Source organism: Parambassis ranga, chromosome 3, assembly GCF_900634625.1.
Source record: "Parambassis ranga chromosome 3, fParRan2.1, whole genome shotgun sequence".
Lineage (NCBI taxonomy): Eukaryota > Metazoa > Chordata > Actinopteri > Ambassidae > Parambassis > Parambassis ranga.
The window spans coordinates 25,694,188-25,707,326 of NC_041024.1; the positions used below are offsets into that span (position 1 = coordinate 25,694,188).

The 13,139-nt window shown below is 40.9% G+C and overlaps 1 protein-coding gene across 1 annotated transcript in view; it reads right to left on the minus strand.

The window, feature by feature from the left end:
- Positions 1 to 1,689: 1,689 nt before the first annotated feature.
- The window catches only part of ccdc102a (coiled-coil domain containing 102A), a 49,162-nt gene continuing 37,712 nt past the window's right edge, over positions 1,690 to 13,139 (minus strand). Inside the window, exons 7-10 of the mRNA XM_028402794.1 lie at positions 12,805 to 13,014; positions 7,822 to 7,992; positions 7,582 to 7,685; positions 1,690 to 3,658 (exon numbers count right to left, since the gene is read on the minus strand). Of these exons, the coding sequence (XP_028258595.1) occupies positions 3,526 to 3,658; positions 7,582 to 7,685; positions 7,822 to 7,992; positions 12,805 to 13,014 (618 nt within the window). The 3' untranslated portion in view covers positions 1,690 to 3,525. The remainder of the gene's footprint in view (positions 3,659 to 7,581; positions 7,686 to 7,821; positions 7,993 to 12,804; positions 13,015 to 13,139) is intronic.

A 13,139-nucleotide genomic window follows, 5' to 3' on the forward strand; every position in this document is an offset into this window, starting at 1 on the left:
GCGCCTCGTGTGAGTGTTATCAGCTTGCAGTCACGTTTTAGTGCATTACAAAAGAGACCAATTTAGTGCAATAAAATGGAACTGAAGATGAGTTGTCAGTCCGGGGACATAGAAAACACAACACGATAACAGTCACAGGCTTGTTGTCTACTGCATGCTCACACACATATTGCATAGAACATGCATGAGGAGATGTATACTGGTAGTGGTGGAATGATTACAGAGGGATCAATGTTATGCTGTGCTGCTGTCAGCCATTATTGACCTAATGAGAAAGACAGAGAGAAAATTAACATAATGAACTGGGCTTCAGGCATTGTACACACGCACAAACACTCACACACACACCACCAGCATCAGCTAACAGCTTGAGTGTGTGGGTGCATTGGGTTTTAGGGCACCACAGTGGGTACTTGAACAAGTTTGTATGTCTATAATGCTGATGTACTGTTGTGTGCATAGTGAGCAGCACACACACACACAGAGCTCGGGGTGATGCTTGTGTCTGCGGTTTCAGTTATCTGCAGACTCCTGTCTTCACAAGGGTAAAACCTTCATTATGTCTTGGCTTCTGTGTCAGACACACATGCACAGTAATAAATATGATCTCAGAGGGAGAAGTGAGCTGTTTCCCCGTGCTGTGTTGGGGAGTCAGTCTGAGGTTCAGTCTCATTACAGTGCACCACAGTCAGTGCAGCCATACACACCACAACACCGTGTGTGTCTTTTCCTCACTCCAACCCTTTGACTCAGATTTTCTTAATCTATGAATTCTCATGTTACAGTCATTTGTCAGCCAGTTTCTCTATGGAAGTTATTATATTGCAGCCATTTGCTAAAATCATTTAAGTTCATTTCTTCCTCATTAATGTACACACAGCACCCATATTGACAGAAAAACACAGAATTGTTGACATGTTTGCAGAGTATTTGCAAAGTATCACAGCCTTTGCTGTGACTCATATATTAAACTCAGGTGAGTCCGTTCCTTCTGATCATCTTCAGATGGTTCTACACCTTCATCTGAGTCCAGCTGTGTTTGATGATACTGATTGGACTTGATGAGGACAGACACACACCTGTCTGTATGAGACCTTACAGCTCACAGTGCATGTTAGAGACATGAGGATCATGAGGTCAAAGGAACTGCCTCAGTGAGCTCAGTACTTGTATTTATAGTTTACATGGTTTAAATGTATGTAATACTATTTATACTGCTAGAGGTATATGTTAAGTATACATATATATAGTATGCAGTATACTGAGTGCCTGTATGTTGCTGTTGAAATTTCCCATAGTCCCAATAGTGAAATATGGCTAGTAAGGCTAGGGTGAAGTGTCTTGCCCAAGGACACACAACATTGACTTAGGGAGGAGTTGGGATTGAACCACCAACCTTCCAGTTATCAAACAACTGCTATACCACTGCACCACTGCTGCCCCAATTATAAAGCATCTTCCCATTAAAATGGGTTTTAATAGGGGGTGCTGTCTCCCAGTGCCCGGGCTCTGGGTGTTATACAGCCTCATGACACAGTAGCAACTGTTATTGTTGCTATATAATTTCAATTAAATACAGAGAAACAAAAGACACTATGAGTCAGGTTTTTGTACAATTAACATTTATAGAGCTAATACAAAACCACTGTGGTACAAGTCATTTATAAAAACAAATCATAACAACAACATAAATAGTAATCTAGAATCCTGATCAGTAAAAACATCTTGGTCCCCTTCAGCATTGAGGCAGACTGACTGTGAATGGAGGTGAAGGATGAATGAAAGGTCCACAGCTGCATCTACCTGCTGCTGGAGGTCTTTCACAATTGGGGGATGTATCCGAGGCCAGGTTGACACAAATAAATTAACTCTGCAGTTCAACTCTACCTTCTAATGTAGAACACATGAGCTGTTTCAAAGGAGCCTCCCACGACGGTCTAAATCCTTCTGACTGAATACACCATGAGGAAACGTCTACAAATCAATACTTGACATTGTTTCATTCTAATCAGTGCAAACCTGCAACTAAAAAAGTGAAATTCTTTCAAATGCTGACCTGGCTGGGCCTGGCTTCTGAAGGATACATTTACCTTCACAGAATCAATAAAGATTTATCTAACAAGGAGGTTTTATACACTTTGTCATAAAGTCATTCTTTAAGTTGCTGCCCTGGTAATGCTTGAACCTAAACACCATGAAATGATCAGACTGAATACACGCACATGAATCAAGCACCGTTTCCCCATTTTCAGAGTGCACAACATCACTGTGGGATCACTGATATGAGTTATGATACTACAGTCCTGTTCCTCAGACATTTGGGATATCCTGAAATGTAAAAGAAATTTAAACAAATAAAAACTCAAATTCAGTTATTTAAATATGTATACCCATGCTGAACTACCATGTGCACTGATGCACTAATTACTCGTCATAGATAGTGGTTTTTAAAATGTTTGCCAACAGCAAACTGACATGTCCGTATCTTCTTCAGCCTGTTGTAGACCAGTTTCTCCAAGGTCAAGGGTTCAAGAAAGAAACTCAAATTCGGATTGGTCTAATACAAAGATTTTGTCCACCTAGGCCTTCATATATGTTTTTTTGCTTTTTTAGACTTTTTCCTGAGCCAGTGCAGTAATTTCCACCACAGAGATCTGTCCACATTTCATGGGCTGAGGGCCTGAAGGTCATGGATGTTCAACACTGGTTTTCAGCACTTACACACATTTCAGATGTCTCTGAATCTAACACAGAGAACACAGAGGTGACACTGTGTGATATTATAAATACATGTGGGCAAATAATTGAAAACTGTGGCTACAGACTGTGTGCTCTGTGTAATGTGCTCCCAGCACATTTAATACATAAAAAAAGATTTAGAATTTTTGATATATGGGAGGAAAAATACACACATTTAGTAACACTGGTTAATTAACGTACCCCCTCATGTTATTGCCTATAAACAAATACCTACTAATAAGTCCTAATACTGCTGCATATGCAGGGTTTGGAGACAGTAGTGTGGGCTTGTGATGATATGAGGTAAGAATGAGTGAGAGGTCTACCTCTGCTGGAGTGATTAGGTGGAAATGTCCATCACACCGTGGCTGAGTTTGATTGTGTTGCTGTGTCCAAGGCTTTGGTGGAACATGTGTGTGTGTCTTCAAAAGGATTAGATGTGTGCTTATCATATTGCTGCTGGGTAAAACTTTGTCATTATAAACTATAGCAGAGACATTACCTGATATCTCAGAGTGTCCAGACGAAAACAAACATGCTGATCTTTAATCTGATTAAGCTCCCTCGTTTTTTTAATGGGTTATTGATTGATGACGTGGCCAGTAATCAATTGACACTTTATTTGCTTTCCAACCACTGACTAATTTGTAAAATGTCAAATGTTACTTGCTGGTAGAAACACTGTTGCTTACAAAATATCTCAATTTCTGAAGAGACAAAGTTGTCTTCCAAGAGCAACAGTATTCTCCCTCCTTATACGACTTTTAAGGTTGTGTGGTGCGTGTGTCATGGGATCTGGAGCTGCAGGTTCTCTTCCTCCTCATCCAGGTCACTACTGGGACCATCTGGGTTTTCAGGACTAAACCGGGCTGATCGCATTTTCCCAAAAAGACCAGGACTCTGTTGCTGCCGCCGAAGCCTGAGAGAGAGAGAGAGAGAGGACAGGATTGTTACACTTTAGAAGACGCCCCACAGCCCTCTGTATGTGTTAAATACAGGGTAAACCACCAACAATCAAGAATGCATGATTATGTAATGCCATGGCTGTGCAGCCAAAAAAAGTGGTTATAATGGAAGTCTATGGGGCAAAAATGTCCACGAACAACACATAAGGGAGAAAAAATGAAAATCCAGTGCTGTGCAAAAACTAATAATGCAATAAAGTCAATGTTGTTACTGATGTTTGACATGACCAAGACTGTGATAAAGGTTAAAGAACTCCAGTCCACATTCACCTTTTCTATTAAAAATGAGCCATTTTGTGTTTTTTTCCAATTTTCAGCACCACTCATGAAATTAGTGATTAAAGGGTTAAAATCCTGGGGGAAATTACTACTATCACTACTGTTGATTAGAACTGAAGTTAATTAAAAGGTCTATGCAAAAAAATATGAAAAAAATATTTATCTGATATATTTTTAAAACCATTAAAGTTAGAGGACGTTTTTGTCCCGAACAACACAAAAGGGTAGTGTTTGCGAACGTTGCACAAGGGTTAATTTATATTTCAACCTGTTTTTTTGAGTATACATGGAGCACCTGGAATGCAAGCAATTTCCCCCTGGATTAACAAAGTATTTCTGATTCTGATTCTGATAATGGTGTGGGGAGGCATTTCTTTGGAGGCCCGCACAGCCCTCCATGTTCTAGCCAGAAGTACCCTGACTTCCATCAGGTACCAGGATGAGATCCTCAGACCTATTGTGAGACCATATGCTGGTGCAGTGGGCCCTGGGTCCCTTCTGATGATGACAATAGTAGGCCTCATGTGGCTGAAGTGTGTCAGCAGTTCCTGCATGATGAAGGCATTGATGCTATGGTCCTGCCTGTTCCCCAGACCTGAATCCAATCCAGCACATCTGGGACATCATGTCTCGTTCCATCCACCAACACCACGTTGTACCACACACTGTCCAGGAGTTGACTGATGCTTTAATCCAGGTCTGGGAGGAGATCCCTCAGGACAACATCCTCTGCCTCATCAGGAGCATGCCCAGGTGTTGTAGGGAGGTCATACAGGCACATGGAGGCCACACACACTACTGAGCTTTATTCTGACCTGTCTCGAGGAACTTCCACTCAAGTTGGATCAGCCTGTAATGTGACTTTCCACTTTCATTTTGAGTATGGTTCCAAATCCAGACCTCCATGGGTTAATAATTTTGATTTACATTGATCATTTTTTATGTTTTTCTGTTCTCAATGTATTCCATTCTAGAAGATTTTCAACTGGAATATTTCATTCATTGAGATCTAGGAGGTGTTATTTTAGTGTCCCCTTCATTTTTTTAACAGTCTATATGGGTCATTAATTTGATGATGGTGCTATTAAATGAAAAGTTATGTAACCAAAAATGTAGCCAGGCAGCAATGATTAACAAAGCAATTTAGGAATTTATTCTATTAAATAACAGTAAAACTTCTATTTATTATAGTCTGTGATAATAAAATAAGAGGAAAGATACAGGAAAAGGATCTCACAGTAAAGTGAAATAAGCTGACTGCAGGGACTGCAGTGGTTTTAGCTGAGAGGAGCTGGTTTTACATCTTTTTGGATCAACCTAGTTTAAGCTGACTCTAAGAAGAGCCAACCTAGTGATGGTCAAAGCCATTCACAAAGACTGAAAACTATTTCTGAGAAACCTGTGGGTGATGTCACAGATGGTTTCTCCATATTTATATACAGTCTATGCTTTTAACACATCCTTTATGACATATACAAATGACAGATAAAAGCATAGCATGCCAATATGGCTGTAATTTAATGTCATCCAATCAGTCTGATGTTATCGGGTGAAAGTAAATACTGGTCACCTGTCTCGTAAAATGCCCAGTAAAATAGGCAACACTGATGAGTTTAACCTGTGATAACTCCCGCTTAAACATCAGCTCAGCAACTAAAAGCCTGTCTTTTGTACTAACAAACAGCTGCAGACATGATGGCTAATCTACATGACGAGGCAGGAGGGAGAGAGAAAAAAGAGAGAACACCTGTGAGAGCAATAAACCAGATCATGTTCTCTATACACAGACAGAAACATGAGCAACCACTGAAAGGCTGACTGACTGAAAGGCTAACTGTGTGTGTGTGTGTAAATCAATATTGAAATGTTTTCCAAACATGCATCACCAAAGCATCAGCTCTGGCAGGCTGGGTACCCAGCTGTGTTGTAACTAGGCTGTCAAACAGTGTACTTTGGCATTTTTGTAAGTGTGATGGTCATTGCAACTTTTGAGCTGCCCAATAGCAAACCTCCCTGGCAAAGTCACAAGTGGTTTGCACAGACAAACTAGTACATAAAATCAGCCTTAACATTGAAGGCTGCCTCAGCCTGTTCAATGACCTACCATACCATCTAATCCAACATCCCTCTGACCTGTGTTTGCAGGAAGTTTAGTCATTCAGAAGGTATAGTTTCCAACTTGTGTAGGCTCAGTGTATGTACAATGTGGAGGCAGGCATCAGGAAAGATTCTCACCTGCTAAACTCATGCTTTATTTTCCACCTTGGAGACATGTTGATATGAGTATTGCTATTTTCTGAAGAGGGCCGAGTTCTGACTGAACAGATGATTAGGCTGTCACAGTATGTAATCTACAATCCTCTTCTTTGATGGCACCATATGGTTTATCAGAAAACGCTGAATGACACAGCATTACAGGCAGTTAGACACATACTTAGTGTGCAAGTTAACCCTGGGTCAGTGCCACATGGCATGAAACACGGTGACAGGCCAAAGTGATGTGAGAACAGAGCCGTCCATCAACATGACGGATCAGCTTTTAGCACTCCTGTTCACAAGGATGTAACACACACACACACAAGCCAAAACAGTGAATAAAAAGCTGAATGAAGAAAAGCCTAAGCTACAGCCCATAGAAGAACACACAAAGATTGGTGTCAGTCTCTGAAGCCGTTACCATGCCGACACACCTGTCATTCCTCCACAGAGCAGAGCCACAAGAGAGGGAGAGGAAAAGAGACAGAGGGAGAAAGAGCTGTTACTACGGTAACCTGCGACTGGGAGCTTGGTGATTGGCTGCTGGGTGCTGGAGCAATGATGTGGAGAAAATGGAGAGAATACAGAAGGAGAGGCAGAGCAAGGAGCTGAGCACTGTGCAAAGCTGATAGAGTGTGAGGGCTAAACTGAGTGACAGGTGCACACACACATGCCCACATAGGGCAGAAGCTTCTCTGTAAATAGTAAAAGAACAAGGCTGTCAGCTTCATATCACACACATAGCTGAACAAGGCGTGTAACACGTAAGTGCCTTTGTAGCTGTTTCAGCAGTGTTTGGGGATGTGAGTTCTGTTGGTTAACAGTATTATTACATTCATTTAAAGTGTAAATCTTTGTTTAAACCTGTGTAAATACTTCATCTTGAAATGCTATTAAATACCTTGGTTATCTTCTGCTGCTCTGTATGGAACAGAAAACATTTTTTATCAAACCCTCACCATAATTACACTACTGTGGACAGACTGGGGGTGTTTTCACACTCCCTTTTAAAAGAACCAAACTCAGTCCTCTTTAAGTGGACCAACACAAAAAGAACTCCGTTCACACTGTGAGTTTATTACAAAGAGGACCAGGTTCTCTTCCTGGTCCCAGTAAGACAGTAAGTTAAGACAAAGAGCACTGAAAGCTCAACAGAAGCCCACTTTAAACCTAAATTTGACTGCTCATCCAACTGACCTCACCCCTGGCACTGCTCTTACGTGGGGTCCTGAGAAAACACACGCCAAGCATGAAGGAGATCGGAAAGAAAGCGATTGTTCGCTTCAGTTTTGGCCAGGTGAATTTATTTGGATCGAGTATTTTGTGTGTGTGTGTGTCTTACCTTGACTGTAAGTGCTCCAGCTGTACTTGCAGGTTCTCTGTCTGTTCCACTTGCTCATCTAGAGACCTCTGCAGCTTCCTGGTCTGGTTGTGAGACTCATCCAACTAACGACACAAAACCATGGGTTTGAGTTTGATGGTTTCCAAGATACTCAACATATAAATGTTTTGTTACAACTTATTAAAAATATTGGATAAGTTATTGACCTCCAAAAACAGGCCAAACTTTTTATTAACCTACCTCATCCTCAGCCTGACCCAACTCCTTCTTAAGCTCCTCCACTCTCAGTCGTAGTTTTTTCACTTCAGCCTCGTGGCCCTCAACCCTCCGGTTAGCATGAGCAAGCTCTGCTGTCTTTTCCTGGTACTGCTTCTTCAACTTAGAATGAACATGACGAAGGTCAGCCAGCTCCTGAGGACATAGCAGAGAGAGGAAGACTCAGTGCCTACAGTTTGCACAACAGAAACAGTCTGTAGGATGTAAATACTGTATGTTAGGATAACAGATTTAAATAACATTATAGTGTTATGCTTTAATTGCTGTCTATCAAGCAGCATTTGCCAAAACATTTGTGAAGGTGTGTGTGTGTGCCAGGACCATGTGCCTTTAGAAAGAATGATTCTTATTTTTAAATGAATTATTTTTAAGCTGTATTTTAACGCTTGTGATTAAAGTGCTTGAATAAACATGGCACATGGCACAGTTGCAACTGTCACACACATTCAATTCAATTTTATTTATATAGCGCACTTTAAGGTGTCTCAAGGTGCTTTGACATGACACACACACTCAATCTAAAGCTCTAAAACTCTTGCCATGAGGATTACCTTTGCCTTTGCTAATAGATGAACTTTTCTTTAGTTTTTACCAGTAACAATATCAAAGAGCTATTGAAAGAAAATATCTGAATTGTTTTACTTTTTGTTCTTCTGTAAAATCTCCTTATCAGGACAATTGCCAGTATCTGTGGTTATGGTCAGGTTAAAGCCAATAAACATCCCTACTCTACAGGTTGGCATCAGGAAAGCCTGTACTCAAAGCTAATGGCATCATTAATAATGCACCATTGTCATTCAGTGCACTTTCATGTACTTTCATGGTGTTGTTTCAGCCCCCCTCTCTGCTATGTTGCACATAATGGCTCCCCAGACAGAACTGCTTCCAAGAAGTGTATGATGGAGGGAAGTGAGACATCTACAGGAACAATAAAAGACAGGCCTACACAAGGAGAGGGGGGTTGATGACTAATTATTTATGCCCATATTACTGATCCACATTTTATCTTTATTATGTGAATCTTTGTTCTTTTAGCTGTCAGCACATCATTTGTTTTAACTTTTATTTTATGGAGGAGCTGATTCTAATCAGCAATTAGAAGTTTAGAGGTTAAGGGGAAAAAAACCCTCTAAATAAATCTAATCATCTGAGTTTGCGTCCATGTCCATCCACACTCACAAGGTCTAAGAGAGCTCCATGAGCTCCATGAACAAGGCAGTGTGGGGTCCACAATCTACTTCCTGAGAAAAAAAAGTCTAGTGTGAAAGTGTCACCTGGTGAATATGCTATTAGAAACAGTTTTGGAATTTTCTACATCTCTTTCTGAATCAAAACATTGGCAGATGTTCTACAATCAAATAGAGAGAATGCAATAAACCGTTTTCATTTATTTATTGAGAAATATTCCAGTATCACTCACTGACTCACTAACCTATGTCAACCTCTAGGATTAGCAGACCAAATTAGAGCCCGTCTTTTCAGAGGTATATTCACTCAGTGGAATGAGAATCACGTTAGTGACTGCTCTGGTCTACTTAAACAACAGTAATCTGTCAAAGTCTAGTCAACATGGGACACAAGAGATCAGGCGGGAAAAGGTACAAAACCTACACTACAAGCCTACAGGCACAATGTGCACAAACAGAAAAAAACTCCAGAGCACCCTCCCCAGAAGTAGTCGAACATTAAGTAAGTGTAAAGGTAACTTCTAATCAACTAAGGCCTCTCCTGCACTGGCTAGAGTTATGTTCATGAAGCCCAGATAACAACACCTAACAACCATGGTGTGTCTGGCAGAAACACTGCTCTCCAAAAAGAACTTCGCTCCCTGCCTACAGTTAAAACCATGTGGAACAAAGTTAATATGTTGAAGTGGTCAAGTCAAAATCCTAAGCCTAATCCGATTAAAAGATTTGGTCATTTTCCTGAATAAAAACAGACATAGTCTAATATTTCTGTCTTGTTTGTTTATGTCCTTTTTTTTCTACCTGTAGATTTTCTTTCTTTGAAAATCCACTGATGCCATAAAACTGATATAAATAAGGGCGTAAACTGTCATGACAGATGGTCAGGTCTGATAAATGAAGCAGAGTTCTATTCTACACTTTAAAGCTACATTCAGGTCCCAAACCTCAATATTCCCTGCAGTTCTATCATTTCAAGACTATGTAATGAATGCCTGGGAGAAGAGACAGGATAGAGGGCAGGGAGGGGAGAGGAGAGAGGCTGAGAGCCCTTAACTCTACTAAGAACGGTTTACAGAGAGATCTTTGAGTGTAAAATTACCGTTTGCCTTTGTATGTGTTTACTCATTAAAGTGCCTTATACATGTCTGCCAATACACAACAGCAAAACGGTGTGAGTCTGCTTTGTGCCACACTGCCTGTTAAATGTTTCTCCTTGACTGGACAGACCCTGAAGTCTGCTGCTACATCTGTTCAAATAAAACCACATGCATGCACACATACACAATGCCCTTGTAATATGTTTACACATTCATCACCTTGATAAACTGAACTTTAACGTGAACATAATGCATACACAAAGGTGGACTAGCTCTCTCCCTCCCCCTCTGAAACACAGAATTAGCATTTATGTGGACATTAAAGTCTCTCTCCTTCACACACACTACACATCAGAATGGGGTTTATAATTGGGCAGTGCAGTGGGGGAGGGGCTTGTCTGCAACCTTTATTAACAGGACAGTTGAATGTCAGACTAAGCACAGGAGAAAATCTAAAGAGAAGCAGATAAGACGGGAGACAGAAGGAATGGTATGAGCGGTGGAAGATAAACCATACACTACACTACATGATGGTTATAAAATAAAAGAATGAGTGCATAACATGGATATATACACAGTTAAGCCCAACATTATTCATACCCTGGCCAAATTTTGAGTTAAGGTGAATTTCTGCTCAGTTATTGGATCTGTTCTGGCTGAAAATAATACAACAATGTGGCAAAAGACCGCAAGACATTGGGGTAAAGCAACTATATTAAACCATGTTTTATAATTTATTTTTTATTTCACATTTCATACCTATTTCACAGTTCATACCTATTCTTAATAATCGGTGATAATTTTGATGTAGTCTTGTTTCATGATGACGAGGCTGTCTGGTCCACTGGTTGAAAAACAAACCCAAAGAATTATGCTTGTATGGTTTAATAAAGGAATTCTGATTCTGAATACGTCTTTCACACAAAAGTGACATTCCTGATTTTTCCCCATGTCCAGATAATCTTTTGCATAGGCGAGGTGAGCTTTGGTGTACCTGTCTTGAATATTTCTGGGCTGTCCATGGAGGCAAGCCTTGTGCAGTAAGATCAGGGGTGTGAATCATTTTAAGGATGCTTTGGACTTCTTCTTGTCAAAATGTGAAATAAAAAAACATTATTATTTAAGTAAAATATAAAGTTTCTTTACCACAATGTCTCACAGTCTCCATTAACTGAGCAAAAATTCACTTTTTTTCACTTTTCACAATTCAACTCGAACTCTGCCCCGTGTATGAATAATTTTGGGCTTTTCAAGGGATTGAATTCTGGGTTGTGTGTAAGCCAGAGCAGAAGCCTTGCAGCTGTTTCTTTTCCTTGCAATAGGTAGTGGCCAGAACTTTTACTCCTAAGTCCTCAGCCTTACCCATGTCCCATGACATATCTGTAAATAACAGCGATAACTGAGAAAGACATCTCTCAGATGAAGCTGAAAGTGTGACTCTCCCAGGTCATCTGAAATAAGGCAGAAACCTTCCACGTGTTCTGACCCCAGGGTCAAGAAGTGCTGGAAGGATCTTAATCAGATGTCAGAACAACAGTTTCAGTCCAGGGCAGCTGTGGATCTCACTCTCCCACCCTGTCTCCAAGGACACTCAACACTCGAACACAAAGGGATCCTTTGACACGTTGCCTGGCCTTGCTGCGTACAAGTCTTTGAAGTGTTGAAATGTTCGTCAGAAATGATAACAGAACACTGAGAGGAACTCTTTCACCTCCCAAAAACTGACCAGTTGCAGTGGGAACAAGTTGTGAAAGTCAATCTGACTTCAGATTAGATTTCTACCTCTCAAGGCAGCCAAATTCTTATCAGATCACATCACAATCCAGTTTGCTAGACCTCAAGCTATGAAATCAGCATCCCTTTAAGGAACTATTAGCAGCTATTTGTCCCATCCATCAGTAGTTATCTGATTGACTGAAGTTAGCTTTGGCAGAAGGCGGCCAATTTCCAAGGAGGCCCACAGAAGGAAAAATAATCTGCTGCATCTGCAACAGCACATGTATAGTATGGTAAGAGCAGTTGGACTATTTGAAAAGCAGTTTCAGTGGAGATCCCAGGATGCACTCGGATGCTCCAGATGTTGCTGAGTTTGCACACATGACAAAACAGACACATAGTGTTTGATAGAATGAATACATTATCTGACTAAACGCTGGATCACACATATCGTGCATGTAAAACTCAAACCTCCGCTCTCTGTCGCCCCCATCATTCTGTGCATGTATGTGTGTGAGCATTCACACATGTTAGTGTGCTGTGGTTTGACAAAGAACATCAATCTGTGCAGTAGTGATGCCCACAACCCTGGCTGTGGTTGAAGATGATTATACTATCAATCAACCTGTGTGTAGGAGAGAGAGTGTGTGTGTGTGTATCCATTGTCTTAATCGCCTGCCCTGTTTCTCATTCTCTGCTCAGATCAATACTGTGGTTTTAACACTATACACAAAACACAATCAATCTTTCTCCTCTCTTTTCTAAAACACACAAACACAATGCTAACACTCTTCCAGAAAGACAAGTGCAGGGCACAAACTCAGCACTTAAAGAGATCTTACCACAGCGTCCACATCTAGTATATACAATTTAGTATATTATAGAAGAACAATGTTATAATGATTTTGCTGACTAAACCCAACAAATCAAAAGATTGTCCGGCCCACCTTGTTTCTCTCAAACAGCTCGCTCTGGATTGCCTTGAGGTCGGTGTCGAGTGCAGAGGCAGCCTGCCGGCGTTTTTTGGCCAATTGCTCCTCGAGGTCCTCAGCCTGAGCCCTGAGTTTCTTGTTGTCTCTCTCCAGGGCCAGTTTCTCTGTCTCCAAACGTTCCCTGCGCCCCCATTCTGCAGCATTCTCTACCTGCAACCTTTCCATCTGATGGAGAAACACAGAGACCAATGTTTAAATGCATACTAGTGTATGGCTACAGTGCAAGTGTGCGGTGTGAATTCCTGGCAAAATCTTTTAAATTGGGTGTTTTATTTGACTGAATGAAGCAC